The following is a 21,279-nucleotide window of genomic DNA, read 5'->3' as shown; positions in this document are numbered from 1 at the left end:
GTGTTTTACATTTGACACAGTTAACTGAATTCCTGCTGTTGTGCCTACCATGTAAGAACTATTAATACAAAGAATATGAAATTCTTCCATGCTTTTGAGCTGATTTTGGGGGGTTGAAGGTATGATTGAAAATTTATCACAATTCATGAATCAGTCATGTTGACACGGGTAAAGACACATGAGGAACTATCTCTGCCCAGATATAAACTTTCACACTGGTACTTTTTTAAAGAAGAGTCATGAACACATAATTTTAAACTTTACTTAAAAAATGTAAAGAACTCCTAATATTTAACAGGTAAAGAAAATAGCATATTGGTTTACGTGTTTGTTATATTTTATTTTCCAAGTAATACTGATTAAAAATATTTACACACCTACTTTTAAGTCCACAGTTTAGCACTCTTATTTGTATGGCTTTAAAAGTTATAGCACAAGATCTTTACATTAAGGATCGGGGGAAAAGATTCCATTCAAAACAAAGCCTGATAATTATATACATGTCTTTCTCTGTACTTTATTTTAAATACATTAATTTTTAAATGCTGCTCATCTTTTTTTCATCTGGTGGTAAAATACTAGTGCAACTTTTCATCAAAATAAAGTTTACCACAGATGTAAATACATTTTCCCAATTGAAAATGGCCCTTCAGTGGCCATTAAATAAAATTTCTCAACCTAAGTGAAAAAGAACTGGTGGCTGTCATTATAAGCAAAAATATAAAGTATTATAGCATCATCTACATTGCTCCTTACAACACAAACTTTTAAAGAACCAGAGATGCTTTATAGAAGTTTAGTTGGTTTTCAGAAGGCACATGGGTGTTTTTTTGTTTTTTTTTTTTTTTAACATTCTAGAACTTTTGCCACCACCACTCTTTCTGTTGCAGAGATGGCATCTGTGACTACTGGGGTAGACAAGAACGTTTGTTCAAACTAAAGAAAGCCAGAAGCCAAAATTTACTGCACAGTAACAATGCACTTTTCATCATGCAGCCTTGTGTTTCCTATATTATTCAATTTTCTAACATGCATTAGAATACATACACTTGTATTCTAATGATTTAAGTTTGATTTTACAATATGGAAAAAATTTGAGGAAGAACATGACCTGGGAAAGAGAAAAGGAAGAACTTTTACCACAATGAAAATAGATACATTCGTACCCAACTATATAATAAGAATATAATCCATTTAAATTTCCAGAAATATACTTCTCAAAACTCCCCTTCAGTTATGGAAAAGATCCCTCCTCTGTGGCATTAAGTAGGGGGAGGGGAATCAATGTGTTTCAACAGAAACAGTTCAGCACAACAGGAAACAGCTTAACTTTGGTCCACTTGTCTGTTAGGCTTAAGGACAGTCATACTGCCCATAATCAATTCAAAAACCCAACAAGTAAATTTAAAAATATATTCACGTGTAATTTCATTCTAAAACTGGCATAGCTGTTCTGTCCTCATTCTTGGCCTTTTCAGTTTCAGAATCCACTGTTGGCTTGGTCTCTAAATCCTCAGCATCTTGGTCATCTTCTCTGGCAGCCTCAGCAGCATCTGCTTGGCTAGACTCTCTCTCCTCTTGGTTCATGATTCCTGGGGTCACATGGTCCAAATGTGCTTCTAGAAGTTCAGTTTGTACTTCCACTGGCATCTGATTTACCCGTTCAACATGCAGCTCCTCTACATGTACTTCAGTACCTTCTTCAGTCTGAATTCGGCCCACTTCTAGATAACTCACTTGGACCTGCTCTGGAAGCTCACTCATGTGTGAATCGTGCACCTGGCTGTCCTGAAGCAGATCTGGATGGACTTGTTCCACAGTCACTTGTGCTGAATCCACCTGAACCTGAAGCAATGGTAGCACATGCACCTTCCCAACTTGTTCTATAATAGTCATTGATGTTACAGGTTCAGTTTGCACACGTGTTTCTACTGAAAGAACTTCTTCTGTTACTAGACGCTCTGAAATATTGTGAGCATCACTGAGATGCCTCCTTAATTCATTTCCTTGCATAAACCACAAATCACATAAAGTACAATGGTTGGGTTTATCTCCAGTGTGTATCACCAAGTGATCCTTGAACTGGTCCCAGCTGTTAAACACACTGTTGCAGACCTGAAATAATCAAAAATATGATGTAGACAATACTTATATCCGAACTGAAGGAAATATGAATGCATTTATTCTCTGTAAAGAAAAAGTTGAAGGCTTATTCTGTAAATGTTATAAACGTGGTACCTGCAAGAGAATCTAGTCCAAGCTATTTCATAATTCTTTGGTTCATTTGGACTTTTAGCTCACACAGCTGGTAATACTTTTTTTTTTTTTTTTTTGAGATGAAGTCTCGCTCTTATCGCCCAAGCTGGAGTGCAATGGTGCGATCTTGGCTCACTGCAACCTCCGCCTCCTGAGCTCAAGTGATTCTCCTGCCTCAGCCTCCCAAGTAGCTGGGATTACAGGCATCTGCCACCACGCCCGGCTAACTTTTGTATTTTTAGTAGAGACAGGGTTTCACCATGTTAGCCAGCCTGGGCTCAAACTCCTGACCTTAGGCGATCCACCTGCCTCGGCCTCCCAAAGTGCTGGGATTATAGGCATGAGCCACCGTGTCTGGCCACCAAAATACATTTTGAGAAACATTTCAATACTGCCTTCATTATTTAAACATAAAGTAACAATATTTTAATTTCTCCCATAACATATAACACTTATATCAAATATTTTTATATTTTTATATAAAATAATGTAATAATTATTTGATATTTGATATAAAAATACACTAATCATGGGGGAAAAAATCTAATTATAGCTGAAATGTTTCCTCCAATCCCCATCCCAAATTCTAATAATTGCTCCATGGTTAACTACAGTTCCAGATTGTTATTTAGGACATAATTTTTATTGACATTGGTGTCATCTATGGTTGGGTTAAAAAAACCAATTTAGTCCCCAAGACAATAATGTTCTTTATTCTCATTTCTTTCCAGACCATCAGCCCCTATACCTTTGCTTGAGACTGTTTCCCTTTGCTTTTGATGACTGCAAACACAACACTCCTTTGTTAAGAACTGAATGCATGTAACTGCACATACCTGGCATTCGTAGAGTTTCTTCCTTCCTTTTTTTGCCCCTACTCCAGTTTGGCATGCAGTGAGGTGACATTTAAGAGTGCTATTTCTAGCAAATCGTTCATGACAATTTGGACATTCAAAAGGTTTTTCACCTATTAGAGGGGAAAAAACATATGTTGGCAAATTAAGAAAAATCATAAGAGCAAATAATTTTAAATATTTACTTTGTTTTTTTGACGGGGCAATTTTAATAGTAAATTCCTAAAAGGAGAAATCACAATTCATAATTCAAATATTTTCACCATATTCCAAAGACTTTTCTAGAGGTAGCAAAAATAATAAAATTTAATATTTAATTGTATCTATGCTTTGACAAAGATAAATATAATTTACATCTAAACTCTGTTCCATGTTTTTGCACTTCTTAAAAAAATTATTTATTTTCCCGTAGATAAAAATCATGATCAACTTATTTTGCGGAAATGCATCATTATCCTTTCTGCATTTTTTGCACTTACCATGTGCTAGGTGATGAAGGTAAGAAGATAAACTGTCCTTTGCAAAAAACTTCCTATCAAAGGCCAAGGTATAAAGATGAAATACATGAAAATAAACAAATGTAATGCACTGTAAAAGATCTGTCACAGAAAAGCGAGGGAATATGTACTGCAGCAGCACAGAGGAGGGGGTCAATTCGGCCTGGAATAAAATAGGAGAAAAAAAAGAAAGAGGCACGGAGGTATAAAACAGCATGGTGGGTGAGAAGTAAGGATGGAGGAATCAGTGATGGAGATTCCCAGATCCTTGGCTTAGAATACCAATGAGAATAAAGAAATAGGACACAGGAGTACATGTAGGTTTGGAACATGGTATGCTGGGAAAGACTATAAATTCAGTTTTGTGTCTGCTGAGTTTACGGTACTCAGAACAGAGTGGAGATGTCCGGTAGATAGTTGTAAAGATAATTCTGGAGCCAAATAGAGGGTGATTTATATATAAAATAGGGTCTTTTTTTTTTTTTGAGACAGTCTTACTGTCACCTAGGCTGGAGTGCAGGGGCACAATCTTGGCTCACTGCAACCTCCACCTCCCGGGTTCAAGTGATTCTCGTGTCTCAGCCTCTGGAGTAGCTGGGATTACAGGTGGGGGCCACCACACCCGGCTATTTTTTTGTGTTTTTAGTATAGATGGGGTTTCACCACGTTGGCCAGGCTGGTCTCGAACTCCTGACCTCAGGTGATCTGCCCGCCCTGGCCTCCCAAAGTGCTGGGATTACAAGCATGAGCTACCGCACCTGGCCAAATTAGGGGTTAAGTGATAGTAAAAACCTTTAGGCAGGAAAACATTTCTGAGTATGTTGTATGATAACAAGAATCAAGGGCAGAACCCAGTGAAACACCAAGTTAAAACAGCAGGTAGATGAGCTAGCAAAAGAAATGAAACAGCCAGAAGTAGAAGGAAAGAAAAGGAAATGACTTTAACCAGTGATGTAACTGGCCCACTGCCACGGGGCAAAAGTGAGTGAGAATCGTGTCAATGAAAACAGTCAGTACCAAAATTCTTTTAAGAAGGCCCAGAAAGCCAAATGTGGTGGCTTAAGCCTGTAATCCCAGCAGCACTTTGGGAGGCCAAGGCAGAAGGATTGCTTGACGGGAACAGCCTGGGCAACATGGTGAGACTCTATCTCTGTTTAAAAATAAAACAGCTGGCCAGGTGTGGTGGTTCACACCTGTAATCCCAGCATTTTGGGAGGCTGAAGTGGGCAGATCACTTGAGGTCAGGAGTTCAAGACCAGCCTGGCCAACATTGCAAATCCCCATCTCTACCAAAAATACAAAAATTATCTGGGCATGTGGTGAGAGCCTGTAGTCCCAGCTACCTACCTGTGAGGCCGAGACAGAACAGCTTGAACCCGTGAGGCAGAAGTTGCAGTGAGCTGAGATCACACCACTGCACTCTAGCCTAAGCGACACAGTGAGACTCCATCTCAAAAAAAAAAAAACAAACATAAAATGACATACAAGAAGAGAGATGACTAGCTAGAGGGAAACATGTCAATAATAGCATTCTTTTTTTTCTTTGAGATGGAGTTTCACTCTTGTTGCCCAGGCTGGAGTGCAATGGCATGATCTCAGATCACTGCAACCTCCACCTCCCCAGGTTCAGGCAATCCTCCTGCCTCAGCCTCCCAAGTAGCTGGGATTATGGGCGTGTGCCACCATGCCCAGCTAATTTTGTATTTTTAGTAAAGACAGAGTTTCACCATGTTAGTCAGACTGGTCTTAAACTCCTGACCTTAAGTGATCCACCATGGCCAGCCAATAATAGGATTCTTTAAGCCAGGAGAGACATCCATTATTTATTTGTTGATGGGCAAAGAGGCAATGGAGAAAGGAGATGGAATGATAGATGGGACATGGTTTAGAGGGACATCAAGGCATGGGATCTAGAATTGGCTTTGAAGAAAAGGGAAACCTCTTTTTCTAGAATAAAAGAAGAGGGTATAAGCCAGGCACGGTGGCTCACACCTGTGATCCTAGCACTTTGGGAGGCCGAGGCAGGTGGATCACATGAAGTCAGGAGTTGGAGACCAGCCTGACCAACATGGTGAAACCCCATCTCTACTAAAAATACACACACACACACACACACACACACAAAATTAGCTGGGCATGGTGGCAAGCGCCTGTAGTCCCAGCTACTTGGGAGGCTGAGGCAGGAGAACTGCTTGAACCTGGGAGGCAGAGGTTGCAGTGAGCCGAGATTGTGCCACTGTACTCCAGCCTGGGTGACAGAGCGAGACTCCATCTCAAAAAAAAACAAAAAAAAAAAAAAAGAGGGGCAAAGATTAATGCTATTACAGGTAAGTTGGGGGTTGGAAGGTAAGTATGTTATCTGCTGGAGGAGGGGTGTGGGCAGAGGTCTTTGAATATACCGGGAAGCTCTGCAATAGCAATTAGGAAAAAGAGATAAATCAGACACGAAAGTGCTTAACTTAAGGTTTGAGATATCAATTTTCTCCAGCAGTCCTCAGCAACCAGCGGGTAGGAGTAAATAACTGAATGATTCCAGGATGGAAGGTGGAACCCCAGTAATGAGGAGGTCCTAGATGTGAGCCTTACACTTAAATACAATGACACAGTCAAGTAACCGAGCTATATGTATCATCTGACAAAACATTTATAGCTTATTTTGTACAATTTTTATATGATGAAAAGTTAATTTGAGAGACAAGACCTAATTAGCTGGAATTAGTGCAATACAAAAACTATTCTCAACTACCAAAATGATGGGCAATATCGCTAAATGAAATGGTTTAGTGGTTTTATCAATAATTTTTCATTATCAGTGAGACCTAGAAACAAACTGGCATAGCCTCTCCTTAAATGGCAATTTAATCATCTTTGTCAAGATATAAAATGTGCATATTATTAGGGAGGCTGAGGCAGGCAGATCACGAGGTCAGGTGTTTGAGACCAGCCTGGCCAACAAAGTGAAACCCCGTCTCTACTAAAAATACAAAAAATTAGCCAGGCATGGTGGCGGGTGCCTGTAATCCCAGCTACTCGGGAGGCTGAGGCAGCAGAATCGCTCGAAACCAGGAGGCGGGGGTTGAAGTTAGCGAAGATCATGCCATTGTACTCCAGTCCGGGTGATAGGGTGAGACTTTGTCTTTAAAAAAAAAAAAAAAAAAAAAGGTGCATATTCTTTGACCTTGCAATTCTGCTCTTAAAAATGAAATTACGCCGGGCGCGGTGGCTCAAGCCTGTAATCCCAGCACTTTGGGAGGCCGAGGCGGGTGGATCACGAGGTCAGGAGATCGAGACCATCCTGGCTAACACGGTGAAACCCCGTCTCTACTAAAAATACAAAAAAACTAGCCGGGCGTGGTGGTGGGCGCCTGTAGTCCCAGCTACTCGGAGGCTGAGGCAGGAGAATGGCGTAAACCTGGGAGGCGGAGCTTGTAGTGAGCCGAGATCGCCCCACTGCACTCCAGCCTGGGTGACACAGCGCGAGACTCCGTCTCAAAAAAAAAAAAAAAAAAAAAAAAAATGAAATTACTTGAACATCTGAAAAGGCATATGTACGAGTATGCTTACTACAGCATAGTCTGTAATACCAAAAGCCTAGCAACAACTTAAATGTTCATCAATACTAGTTGATATACCCATAGATTAAAATACTGTGCAGCCACAGGAAGAAAATTTAAATACTCATAAATGTTCCATATATTTTTCAAAATGACTCAAAGATAAACTAAATGGCATGACGCTGTACTACCACACGCTCGTTTGTTTTTCCAAAAGCATGTGTGCCTGTGTGTGTATGGCTACCTGAAAATGCAAGGAATGTATCTGATAAATCAGAAAAGGATAGCAGTAGTTACTTCAAAAGACCTACTTGAGTAGAAACAAGACTCAATTTTCATTGTGTGCCATCTGAGCTTTTCCTATTTAAAAAATTTAGTAAGCTCAGTAAAATGTAGGAATAGCAACATATTAATTCTTTTAGATGTGTGGACAGTACAGTTTTCAATGTGCTTTCACCATTTTCTTATTTGTCACAACCCTATAAAGTAGGTACACAGACAAGAAAAGCCCAAAGATAAAGTGAACGGTCAAATTCATCATGCTGGCAAATGCTGAACTGGAGATGGAACTGAAATTCTGATTTCTGGACACACATTCCCTCTATGATTCCACTACCTTTCTTGGAAACTAGGGAGTAGTTGTTTGAAAACATGGCTAAAGGTTACCTCTAGGTTCTCTTTTGACACTGTGTGTCCCACAGGTGTATCTGTCAACATGTCTGGTATTTCCCTCCTTCCCCATCTGCTTACTCTTCTACATATTTTTTTCTAAGTTAATTAGCCTCCAGTGGCCATTCAAATCAGAAAGCTGGGACTCACCAGCTCTCTTTTACTCCTACACCTCACTGACCACCAAATCCTACTGATTCAGGCTACGTAATGTTACTCAAATCTCTCTTTTCCACTAACACTGCCTTTACCCAACCTCCCATTCTGGTTTAGATTACTCGAAGATTCCTCACTGAGCTAGCAGGTTTCAACCCACTCCAATCTATCTTGCCAGTCATCTCTCTAGAATATGAATCTGATGAGCTATCTGCCTGGCTGAAACTCCTTTAAAATGACCTAGTCTTCCAAGATATTATTCAAACTCATTTATGGAATTTATGAAAATAACTCCATGATCTCAAACTCATCTCTCATTACTCTCCCTCTTTCTTACCCTTACACCACTCTAGATCTCCCATATGATGCCCAAGTGCATGCAACATGGTTAGCCCTTCCAACCCCTTTGGCCACATCTCCTGGCATTCCTCTACTTGGACCCAAGCCTCTGGCCATCATGCCCTACTAACAGTGATCCAAACAATTTGTTTCCTCTCATTCCTCTGTGTCTGTGTCATTTCCTTTTGCCTGGAATACCTGTTTCCAGGCTAACTCCTCTTCCTTTCTGAGTCATCAAAGGCTAAAGACCCCCAGAAGCCACCTGCTATAGTTTTAATGTTTGTCTCCTTCAAAACTCAGGTTAAAACTTAAACCCCAATTTGGTAGTATTGAGAGGTAGGACCTTTAAGAGGTGACAGGATCATGAGGGCTCTGCACTCATGAAGAGATTAATCCATTCATGGATCAATGAATTAACGGGTTATCATGGGAATGGGATGGGTGGCTTTAAAAGAAGAAGAGAAACCTGAGCTAGCATGCTCAACTTCCTCACCATGTGATGCCCTGCATGGCCTCAGGACTCTGCAGAGTCACCACTGGCAGGGCTCTCACCAGATGTGACCTCATAACAGTGAACTTCTTAGCCTCCAGAACTGTAAGAAATAAATTCCTTTTCTTCATAAATTCCCCAGTTTCAGGTATTGTTATAAGCAACAGAACAGACTAAGATATCACCTTTGTCTCTTCCATCACAAACAAGCAACCCAGGCAGGCATTCCCACAGGATTCTGCTTACTGTGGTCAGCACTTAGCATGTTACACAGATTGTGCACGCTTGTTCCCCGCTGCAGCATATCCTGAGCTCCTTGAAGGCAGGGACTCTAAAACTGTTTTATATTCATGGCCTAGTGGTATATGGCATTATCATTACTATTTTCCAAATAAAAGTAAATTCAGAGGACAAAAAATAGCTAAAATTTTACAAATCAAGCCATAGATTACAGTGCATGCTTTAACAGCATACAGGAAACCAAACCATTAAACTAATAAAGATATGCAAAATATGAAACTAATGGGGTATACATTTTGAGAATAGGAAACAGGAAGAGGATTGTCTGTCTTAAGTTTGTTACAAGGAAAAATTGTCCATTCTTTATTAACTTAAACATAGTTTAAAACTGCTTACAAACATACCTATTTTTATTGTGCTTCACTTTCTTGGATTTTTTGAAAAACTGAAGATTTGTGACAACCCCGTGTAAAGCAAGTTTACTGGTGCCATTTTCCCCAACAGCATGTACTCACCTCATGTCTCTGTGTCACTGTAATTATTGCAATATTTCAAATTTAAATTTAAATTTTTAAATTATCATCTCTTATAATGATCTGTGATCAGTGATTTTTGATGTTACTACTGCAATTGTTTTGGGGTGCCCTGAACCACACCCATAACAAAGAACTTAACTGATAAATGTTGTATGCTTCCTATTCCACCAACCAGCTTTTCTCTCTTCCCTCCCTCCCTCTCTCAAGTCTCTCTATTCCTTGAGAAGCAACAATATTGAAATTAGACCAATTAATAACCTTAAAACAGCCTCTAAGTCTTTAAGTGGAAGAGTCACGTGTCTCGGCCGGGCACGGTGGCTCACGCCTGTAATCCCAGCACTTTGGTAGGCTGAGGCGGGTGGATTCCGAGGTCAGGAGTTTAAGACCATCCTGGCTAACATGGTGAAACCCCATCTCTACTAAAAAATACAAAAAAATTAGCCGGGCATGGTGTCGGGCGCCTGTAATCCCATATCCTCAGGAGGCTGAGGCAGAGAATTGCTTGAACCTGGGAGGCGGAGATTGCAGTGAGCCGAGATCAAGCCACAAAAAAAAGTCACATGTCTCTCACTGCAAATCAAAAGGTAGAAGTGATGAAGTCTATGAAAGCAAGGCATATCAAAAGTTGAGACAGGCCAAAAGCTAGGTCTCCTATGCCAGGTAGTTAAGTTGTGACTGAAAAGGTAAAGTTCTCTAAGGAAATTAGAAGTGCTACACTAATGAACATATGAATGGTAAGAAATCAAAATTGCCTTACTGCTGATATGGAGAAAGAGTGAATAACCTGGATAAAAGATTAAACCAAACAAACATTCCCTTTAGCCAAAGCCTAACCCAGAACTAGGCCCTTTCTTCAGTTCTATGAAGGTTGAGAGAGGTTAAGAAGTTGCAGAAGAAAAGGTAGAAGCTAGAAGAGGTTAATGAAATTTAAGAAGCCATCTCTATAACATAAAAGTGCAATGCGAAGCAGCACATGCTCATGCGGAAGCTGTAGCAAGTTATCCAGAATACCTAGTTAAGATCACTGACGAAGGTGGCTACACTAAACAACAGATATTCAATGTAGACAAAACAGCCTTCTATTGCAAGATGCTATCTAGGACTTTCAAAGTTGGGGAAAAGTCAATGACTGGCTTGAAAGCTTTAAAGGACAGGATATCTTTCTTGTTGGGAGTTATTGCAGCTGTTGACTTTCAGTTAAAGCCAATCAGTCATTTATCACTCCAAATCTCCTAGGGTCCCTAAGAATCTTATTACATGTACTCTGCCTGGGCTACAGAAATGGAAGAACAAAGTTTGGTTGACAGAACATCTGTTTACAGCATGGTTTACTGACTATTTTAAGCACACTGTTGAAACCTACTGCTCGGAAGACTCCTTTCAAAATACTACTGCTCAAAAACAAACCAACAATCACAAACAAAATACTACTGCTCACTGACAATGCAGCTGGTCACCCAAGAGTTCGGAGGGAGAGGTACAAGAACATTAATATTGTTTTCAGTCTGCAAACACAACAGCTATTCTGCAGCCCACAGATCAAGAAGTAATTCTGACTTTCCAGTCTTATTAAGAAATACAAGGCCACACCAGAGATGTATGCACGAAGAGGATAAAACCGTGTAAGGACACAGAGAGAAGGTAGCCATCTGCAAGCCAAAAAGAGAGGTCTCAAAAGAAACCAACAGATTGATCTTGGACTTCTAACCTCTAGAACTGTGAGAAAATGAATTCCTGTTGGTAAAGCTAAAAACAAACAAACAAACAAACAACAAAAACAGGGCTGAGATGGTGGCTCATGCCTATGTTCCAAGCCTAGGGAATGTGATGAAACCACGTCTCTACAAAAAAACAGAAAAATTAGTTGGACATGGTGGCACACATCTGTAGTCTCAGCTACTCAGGAAGCTGAGGCAGAAGGATCACTTGAGTCCAGGAGGTTGAGACTCCAAGTGAGCTATGATGGCGCCACTGTACTCCGGCCTGGGAAACAGAGCAAGACCCTGTTTCAAAGGAGAGAGAGAGGAGAGAGGAGAGGAGAGAAGAGAACAACTATCTTGGAACTAATTACCGGTATAGAAATTGGTTGAAGTTAAAAAACAATGAAGTGGGGGTTCAGTTTGCTTTACGTGCTCAACTGTTCCTCCAATGGGTATATGGTTCAGTAATTTATAACTACTTAAATTACTTATCTCACATCATTTCTAAGGGAAAGACATACAATATAATGTACTTAACTCTATATTCTGCTGTCCAATCCAAAATAAAAAATCTAAGACCTGAGAGGCATATTTAAAGACGTCCAAAGTGGTCTGTGTTGTCCTATTTTCTAAGAGGTAAAAGTCAGTAGGTAATGTTTTGGGTAAAAGAGGTAACTGCGGCTACTTTCACATTCATAGGCTATAAAAGCTACTGATTATCTGCTGGGGTATGGGAAACTGCTATTAAAGTTTGCAAGTTACTTACCAGCATTTGTTTTTGTTTTGTTTTGTTTTTTCTTTGAGATGAAGTTTCGCTCTTGTTGCCCAGGCTGGGGTGCAATGGCACGATCTTGGCTCACCACAACCTCTGCCTCCCGGGTTCAAGGAATTCTCCTCCCTCAGCCTCCCAAGTAGCTGGGATTACAGGCATGTGCCACCACACCCGGCTATTTTGTATTTTTAGTAGAGACAGGGTTTTGCATGTTGGCCAGGCTGATCTTGAATTCCTGACCTCAGCTGATCTACCTGCCTCGGCCTCCCAAAGTGCTAGGATTACAGGCATGAGCCACCATGCCTGGCCACCAACGTTTGTTTATTGTGCTGCTGGTATAACAATCGTTTTGCATAATTAACCCAATTACCACAAATATGTTCACCAACAGACTATTGTTTTCTAAAGACCAAAAATTATAACTATAGGCAGTTTCCAAATATTATATATAACAGGTAGGTGTCCCTTGGTATATGCGGGGGATTGGTTCATATAGCAAAATCCACGCACATTCAAGTCCTGCAGCCGGCCCTGTGGAACCACACATACTAAAAGCTGGTCTTCTATATATATGGGTTTTGCATCCTGGGAATACTATAATTTTGATCCATATTTAGCTGAATGAAATCTGCATATAACTGGATGCAAGCAGTTCAAACCCATGTTGTTCAAGAGTAGACTGTATATACATATGTTTGAAACCAGAAAGCAGCCGGGCGCGGTGGCTCAAGCCTGTAATCCCAGCACTTTGGGAGGCTGAGACGGGCGGATCACAAAGTCAGGAGATGGAGACCATCCTGGCTAACACGGTGAAACCCCGTCTCTACTAAAAAATACAAAAAACTAGCCAGGCGAGGTGGCGGGCGCCTGTGGTCCCAGCTACTCCGGAGGCTGAGGCAGGAGAATGGCGTAAACCCGGGAGGCGGAGCTTGCAGCGAGCTGAGATCCGGCCACTGCACTCCAGCCTGGGCGACAGAGCCAGACTCAGTCTCAAAAAAAAAAAAAAAAAAAAGAAAACAGAAAGCATTTTCCCAAAAGATTTCATGAACGCCTATTAGTTATCCAAACTAGTACCTTAAAGACTTTTAAATCCATACTGAGCCTTAAGTACAAGATCCCTTTGCTATTCCTGTATTTATTCAGTCCTCGAATACTGACAGTAAGAGTTTGGACAGTGGGGGGGATAACATCATCTGAATCTATGTGGTTCCTCAATTTCAAGTGATGTATACCAAGTGACGGTGAGAAACCTATTTTTAAAAACTTTTACCAGAAGCTCTCCAAACTCCAGCGTCAAAGAGAAAGATTCTGAATACTGTAGGATATCTATGTTGTATTTACTGTATTAACAGTCTAAACAGCCTTAACTACCACATATAACAAAGACTTGGGAACAAATGTCCAGAAGTCTGACACTTAGCATGCTGTATTAACTGTTCTCTCCATACCCTTGTAATAGTACATTTAGGGACTATCTAAGATTCAATTCGTTGGTGGTAGCTACTGTGTCTGGTGCAGGAGACCTAGTAAAGATTGGGGAGTGGGAGCAAACAAGAGACCTGAGCAAGGTCAGGGACTCCTGAAAGGAAGATGACTGGAATAGGGGATGAATAACTATGTGGGAGAGGCCCTGAGGTAGGTATCCTGGGACATTTCCATCATGCTTGCATGGCTCCCAGGAGAAGTATAAAAACCTTATTCTCCTTAGCTCCCTGGATGTCCGCAAGTCCTGACGTATTTGCTGTTGAAAAGGTGGAGAGAGATGGACATATATTACCTACTGTGCCAAAGCAGGTAATTCAATGTACATTAAAAAGTATAAACAAGGGCCAGATGTGGTGGCTCATGCCTGTAATCCCAGCACTGGGAGGCCGAGACAGGTGGATCACAAGGTCTGGAGTTTGAGACCAGCCTGACCAACATGGTGAAACCTCGTCTCTACTAAAAATACAAAAATTAGCCAGGTGTGGTGGTGCAAGCCTGTAGTCCCAGCTACTCGGGAGGCTGAGACAGAAGAATGACTTAAACCCAGGAGGTGGAGGTTACAGTGAGCTGAGATTGGTGCCACTGCACTCCAGCTTGGGTGACACCGAGGGACTCCATCTCCAAAAAAAAAAAAGAAAAAAGGAAAAGAAGTATAAACATGTCAGGGATTGCATTTTTTTTTTTCTTTTTTCTTGAGTTTTGTTCTTGTTGCCCTGGCTGGAGTACAATGCCGTGATCTTGGCTCACTGCAACCTCTGCCTCCCAGGCTCCAGCAATTCTCCTGCCTCACCCTCCCAAGCAGCTGGGATTACAGGCGCCTGCCACCACACCCAGCTAATTTTTTGTATTTTTAGTAGAGACGGGGTTCCACAATGTTGTCCAGGCTGGTCTCGAACTCCTGAGCTCAGGTGATCCACCTGCCTCAGCCTCCCAAAAGTGCTGGGATTACAGGCGTGAGCCACCGCACCCAGCCACTTTTTTTTTTTTTTAGATGGAGTCTCACTGTCGACCAGGCTGGAGTGCAGCCGCACGATCTCGGCTCACTGCAAGCTCTGCCTCCCAGGTTCAAGCGATTCCCCTGCCTCAGCCTCCGGAGTAGCTGGGACTACAGGTGCCCGCCACCACGCCTGGCTAATTTTTGTATTTTTAGTGGAGATGAGGTTTCACCATGTTGGCCAGGCTGGTCTCAAACTCCTGACCTCAGGTGATCCGCCTGCCTCAGCCTCCCAAAGTGCTGGGATTACAGGCCATGAGCCATGGCGCCCGGCCGTCAGGGACTGCTTGTAAATGTACTCTAAGTAACACAACACAAGAAATGTAAAAATAGAAATGGTAAAGTCTCACTATAAGATTTAATTATTTATAATCTTTAGGAAATAAATCACAAACTATTTTCTCTATTTCTTTAAAAAATACAAAAATTGGACAAGGCATAAAAATAACAATTACTTCCAAAGTTGATACTGATTTGCATTTAAAGCATCAATATTTGAACATATAATACTATACACAATGTATACTTAGCCTACACATTAGAGATAATACATTAGATGGCTTCTGAGGCACTATTTTTTAAAAAAGAATTTATATATTTAAATTTGAAGTGCATGTGGGAAAAAAAATATCTTAAGAAAGTATTTGCTAATTACCTGTATGTTTTCGAAGATGTTCTTTAAAATGTCCAAAATGGTCAAACTGTTTCTCACAGTACTGACATACGTGAATTTTTTTCCCAGTTCTTTGCTTCTTACTGACTCCACCTTCTTCAAGGTGGTAACAATTTAGGTGCTGTTTCCATGCGCTCTCTCGAAGATACCGTTTATTGCATATTTCACACTTGAAACTCTCAGTGGAGTGTGATTTCATGTGTTCCTTAAAATGGTAAAACAATTTAAATGAACGGTTACATTTCTCACAATGGAACAAGTCCTTCACATGTGACAGCTGAAGTTCCACAATTTCAATACCTTCTACCTGTTTGCTCGTGGGGTCAGATGGACAGCCATCTTCTTTTATCTGCCCTTTTCTGTCACCTTGACGGTACTTGCTGGTAATATCTGCCAACAGTGCTAGAGCAGAATCATCAGAGGAACCTGTGCTCTGTATGTACTTTACGGATTGCTTGGCAGAAGCCATTTCCTCTAATGTTTCGATGCCTTCATCTTCCACTTCAATGGTGCCTTCGGCAATCTCTACCTCAATTTCAACAGGTTCTGATTCTGCAGATGGCAATGACTCAGTGATAACATTTGAAGTTTCTGCAATCTTCCTTTTTTTGGCCTCATTTTTTCCTGTGGTATTTTCCTCTAATGGAGCTGAATTTTCTTTGTTCCTGAAATACATAATGTAGGGGTTTAAAAAATATAAGAAAATCCCAGCAGGCTTTTTTGAAGAAACTGATAAAGTGGCAATAAAATTTATATAAACAGTTAGAAAACAAGACTGCAGGGCTTATCCTACCTGATTTTAAGGCTTACTATAAAGCTACAGTAATTAAGACAACAGTACTGGTGAAAGCATAGACATGAAGATTAATGGAATAAAGTCCATGGAAATAGACCCACGCTTAGTCAACTGATTTTTTTTGGGGGGGGGAAAAAAGGTGCCAGACAGGTGCGGTGGCTCACACCTATAATCGCAACACTTTGGGAGGCCAAGGAAGGTGGATCACCTGAGGTCGGGAGTTCGAGACCAGCCTGACCAACATGGGGAAACCCCATCTCTACTAAAAATACAAAATTAGCCAGGTGTGGTGGCATGCCTGTAATTCCAGCTACTCAGCAGGTTGAGGCAGGAGAATCGCTTGAACCCGGGAGGCAGAGATTGCAGTGAGCCAATATCACACCATTGCACTCCAGCCTGGGTGACAACAGCGAAACTCTGTCTCAAAAAAAAAAAAAAAAAAAAAGTTCCAAGGTAATCATTTAACAGTGGTGCTGGAACAAGTATGTGCATGGGAAAAACAAACCTCAACCTTTACCTCATATCATCCATGAAAAGATTCAAAATGGGTCACAGACCTAAATTTAAGAATTATTAAATTTCTAGAAGAAAACAAAGACCTTAGTGACACTGGTTAGTGAAAGATTTCTCATTCTCTCACCCAGGATGGAGTGCAGTGGTGTGATGTTGGCTCACTGTGGCTTCAACCTCTTGGTCTCAAGTGATCCTCCCACCTCAGCCTCTCAAGCAGCTGCGACTACAGATGCATGCCATCACACTCAGCTAATTTTATTTTTCATAGAATTGAGGTCTTACTATGTCACCCAGAGTAGTCTGGGCTCAAGTGATCCTCCTGCCTTGGCCTCCAGAGTGCTAGGATTACAGACATGAGCTACTGTGCCCAGCTGAAAGATTTCATAAACAGTACACAAAAGACAGAAATCAAAACAGCAAAAATTGATAAAATTGATTTCATCAAAATCAAAAACTGCCCTCTGAAATACAGTTAACAAAAAAGCAAGCCACAGACCAGAAGAAAATAGTTGCAAACATTTACCTGTCAAATATCTTTTTTTTTCTTTTTTTTTGAGACGGAGTATCGCTTGTGGCCCAGGCTGGAGTGCAGCAGCACAATCTCAGTTCACTGCAACCTCTGCCTCCCAGGTTCAAGTGGTTCTCCTGCCTCAGCCTCCTGAGTAGCCGGGATTACAGGCTCCCGCCACCATGTCAGGCTAATTTTTGTATTTTTCAGTACAGACAGGGTCACCATGTCGGCCAGGGTGGTCTTGAACTCCTGACCTCACGTGATCTGCCTACCTCGGCCTCCCAAAGTGCTGGGATTACAGGTAAGAGTCACCGTGCCCAGCCTAAAGATCTTATATCTAGAGTAAAGAAAGGATTCTCACAACTCAATAAACTCAGTAAAGGACGACACCTGTTGGGAGACAATTCTCCTTGAGTCTCTTCAGTTTCCTCACATCTTGTGCACTGAAAACTTTTGTTTTGAACTTTTCAAGAATGTCTGCAGTATAGTATAGTAGAAGAAAGGGCAGGTTTATTGTTCAATATAATAAAGAGAATGCCCCCCCCCACCCCCATCTCTGGGAAAAAGGTTAGGATGATTGTTTGTAGCCCACTATAAAAAATTTGTGATTCCTAAGCTGGAGATTCGTCCGTTACTATAGAAATCAATCATACACATTCACCTGGGCCACTCTATGTCACTCTTGTGGGACCTGAGAAGGTAAAACTGGTATAAAAATGAAATTTATACTGCTTGCTATGTAGAGAGTAATAAAATCCTTTCTTTCTGACTCAGAAGTCTTGTATCTTCTTCCAACATCCATGACACTGTGGCAGGAAAATTTGCAGGCTTGCAAGTAGAGTAAAATCTCAGATCCCTCATAGCTCTTGCCAGTTTTTTGGCATTGAGAATAAGATGTTGGGGAAAAAAAGGCTTTCTGGAAAAGGAAGGATGAGGTATCACAGAGCAACTGATCAGATTTGAGGGAAATCCACCGGAACCAGCAGCAAACATGTTGACTACATTGTACAGTCAACAAAGCAAAAAATGGCCCTCTACTTTATTGCCTATTATTGTGGGTTGAATTGTGTTTCCACAAAAGGTATGTTGAAGTCTTGGTCCCTAATATCTGTGAATGGGCCTTATGCCTTATTTGGAAATAAGTGTGCACATCTGGCCAGGCACTGTGGCTCACGCCTGCAATCCCAGCACTTTGGGAGGAAGAGGCGGGTGGATCAACTGAGGTCGGGAGTTCAAGACCGGCCTGACCAACGTGGAGAAACCTCATCTCTACTAAAAATACAAAAATTAGCCGGGTATGGTGGCACATGCCTGTAATCCCACCTATTTGGGAGGCTGAGGCAGGAGAATTGCTTGAACCCGTGAGGCGGAGGTTGTGGTGAACCAAGATCCCACCATTGCACTCCAGCCTGGGCAACAAGAGTGAAACTCTGTCTCCAAAAAAAAAAAAAGTCTGGCACGGTGGCTCACGCCTGTAATCCCAGCACTTTGGAAGGCCGAGGCAGGCGGATCAACTGAGGTCGGGAGTTTGAGACCAGCCTGACCAACACGGAGAAACCCTGTCTCTACTAAAAATACAAAATTAGCCAGGCATGGTGGTGCATGCCTGTAATCCCAGTTCCTCGGGAGGCTGAGGCAGGAGAATCACTTGAACCCAGGAGTTGGAGGCTGTGGTGAGCCGAGATGGCACCATTGCACTCCAGCCTGGGCAACGAGAGTGAAACTCAGTCTCAAAAAAAAAAAAAAAAGAGGTTATTAAGATGAGCCTTAATTCAATACAACTAGTGTCTCTACAAGGAAGAAGAAACCTGGACACAGGAGAAAGCCATTATGAAGACAGAGAAGATGGCAATGGGAAGATGAAGGCAGAGATTGGAGTTCTGCTACCATAAGCCAAGAAACACCTTTTAGCCAGAAGCTAGAAGAGGCAAAAAGGATGCTCCCCCTAGGGTCCTGGGAGGCATCATGGCACTATGAACACCTTGATTTCAGACATTTAGCCTTCAGAACTGAGAAACAACACATTTCTGTTGTTTAAAGCCACCCAGTTTATGGTACTTTGTTACAGTAGTAGCTTTAGGAAACAAAAGTACCTATAAATGAAGCAAAACTTGGAAGGTGGTTGCAGGAAGAGTACTAGGCAGCAAGTTCAAGAATAGCTGCTGAAATGGTGCCCTGGTTATTGCAAACTCTTCTGTGGGAGAAAGACAGACTCTTTTATCAATCTGGTACCATGTCTGCCCCATGATTAACAACCATACTAAGATTCATTGGGAATGGGTGGGTGGGACAGAAGGTTCTGCCTCTTTTCAGACAAGTTACAATAATATGCACCTACAATGAATGTAAAAGAAGGGAAATTTGTGATTGCTATAGGCAGAAGCCAGGTGAGTCACGGCTCTGGCCGGTTCATATGGGAGATGAGGGAAGAACATAATACTTATCAAGGAAGAATGTTAAAACCTGGGCCAGCTTTGGGCTCAGTTCTTCCTGCAGTTTATCATGCCCACCTTTGATTTATTTGGAGAGGACAGTAAAAGGTCTCCAAGATTTTTTTTGCAGTCAAGTCTTGGCTTCTGTAAGGGCCTTCTTTGAGAGATGTATTTGAGATAAACTCCTATGGGAAACCACAGATAAGATATTGAATAGATAGAGCCTTCCAGTCCAATTGGGTTTACAATGGTGATGAAGATCCCACTGGCGAATGAGAAAAGGATCCAAAGTAATATGAATTCTTATGGTCAGTGCTGCTGAAAAGCTCCCTAACCTTTATGTTAAAACCAGGCAAAAGAATAACAACAGGGCAGCGATGCCCAGAATTAAGGTGTAATTTTTTTTTGGTGGGGGTGGAGAGACGAGGTCTCACTATGTTGCTCAGGCTGGTCTCAAACTCCTGAGCTGAAGTGATCCTCCCACCTTGGCCTCTCAAAGTTCTAGGATTACGGGCGTAAGCCACTGCACCCAGCCAGTGACTGAAGAGTGTACTCTTCAGGAATCACCGAAGCTGAAATAGATGAGTGTCAGTAGGGATGACATTACACTGACTGAGGTCACTGGGTGGGCTTAAAACACTGGAGGTTTGTTTAGTCAAGCCACATGCAGCTTCTGTGCTGCTTGAAACCAAAAGTAAATGTGCCTTACTTATTGGCACAGAGTCACCTTTCTCCCTCCACATCTCGTCCTCCTCTACCCTCTCCTCTGACTTAGTGCTTTTAGGAGAAAGATAATTAGGAGTGGAGCCAAATTCTCCCTATTCTCAAAGGGGATTGAAAGCAACATACTCAGCCAAGTATACTGGGGAAAACTCAGGAATGGAAGGACTCAAACTTCCATGACTATTTCAGATTAAGGTGCCAAACTCACCATAACCACTTTTCCATGGGGACAGGATGGACTTGCATTTTTTAACTGATGGGGTTTGGGCATGGTTCACAGCAGGAAAGGGAAGCTATCTTGACCTTGTGGTACGGCTGATTCTATGTATACTGCTGTTGCTTCAACATGTGAATGTACAGCAGGAAGTGCCTTTATACTTCTTCATCCCGTAAGTACCAGAGGGAATCACCCCAACTGGGAAGAAAAGCTAAGAGAACAGTGGCGCAAACCTCCCTGACATTTGCCACTAGTGGTGAGGTCAGGATTTAGTGCAGTGTCTCTATTCTCTGATGTCTAGTTTATGTTATATTGATATCTTATTGATTGGTAAGTCAGAAGTCTCAGTCTCAAAGGCCCTGAACTGCAATGTTATCACACCTCCATCAGCAGGGGTTGCTGATAAACCCCAGCAAATTTCAGAGGCCTACTCATCAGGTAAAGTTTATAAAGATAGATTCATAACACTCCATCCAACAAAGAAAAACTGTTTCTTCTCCTACCCTCCTCCCAACAAAAATAAAGCCCAGCATCCTATTGGACTCTCTGGGTGCTGGGCAGTATGTGCCTTACTTAGGCATTCTACTTTCTCCTTTCTAGCAGCTAACCTGCAAGCAAATCAGCAACCTCTAAGTAGGGCTCCAACCAACAGGCTGCTTTGGAAGTTAACCATCGAACTGCAGTGCATTCTCTCTACCTTTAGGGCATCACAACGCTAATGAACCCTTTGAGCTACTAGTCTGAACCCGATGCTTTTGTAGATTAGAGCTTCTGGCAAAAGGAGGCAGTCTCTACCCAAAGGTTATTCCTTGGGTTTTGGACTTGCTGAACCCTGACACAGCTCCCAAGGTACACCACATCTGAGGAAAAAA

General features: G+C 41.7%; 1 protein-coding gene across 15 annotated transcripts in view; it reads right to left on the bottom strand.

Moving 5' to 3' along the window:
- Positions 1 to 244: 244 nt before the first annotated feature.
- ZNF131 (zinc finger protein 131) overlaps positions 245 to 21,279 on the bottom strand; it is a 54,619-nt gene continuing 33,584 nt past the window's right edge. For 7 of the 15 annotated variants that reach the window (XM_025388996.1, XM_025389003.1, XM_025388997.1 and 4 more), the window contains 4 exons: positions 15,523 to 15,880; positions 15,198 to 15,420; positions 3,093 to 3,223; positions 322 to 2,115 (listed from right to left, as the gene is read on the bottom strand). In XM_025388996.1, coding sequence (XP_025244781.1) covers positions 1,429 to 2,115; positions 3,093 to 3,223; positions 15,198 to 15,420; positions 15,523 to 15,880 — 1,399 coding nt within the window. In that variant the 3' untranslated portion in view covers positions 322 to 1,428. Of the gene's footprint in view, positions 2,116 to 3,092; positions 3,224 to 15,197; positions 15,881 to 21,279 lie in introns of all 15 variants that reach the window. The other 8 variants (XM_025388990.1, XM_025389001.1, XM_025388993.1 and 5 more) reach the window with 3 other exon arrangements.

The sequence above is a fragment of the Theropithecus gelada genome, chromosome 6 (assembly GCF_003255815.1).
Source record: "Theropithecus gelada isolate Dixy chromosome 6, Tgel_1.0, whole genome shotgun sequence".
Classification (NCBI taxonomy): Eukaryota; Metazoa; Chordata; class Mammalia; order Primates; family Cercopithecidae; genus Theropithecus; species Theropithecus gelada.
Note: the sequence above shows the minus strand (reverse complement) of the source record. Positions and strands in the feature narration are given on the sequence as shown.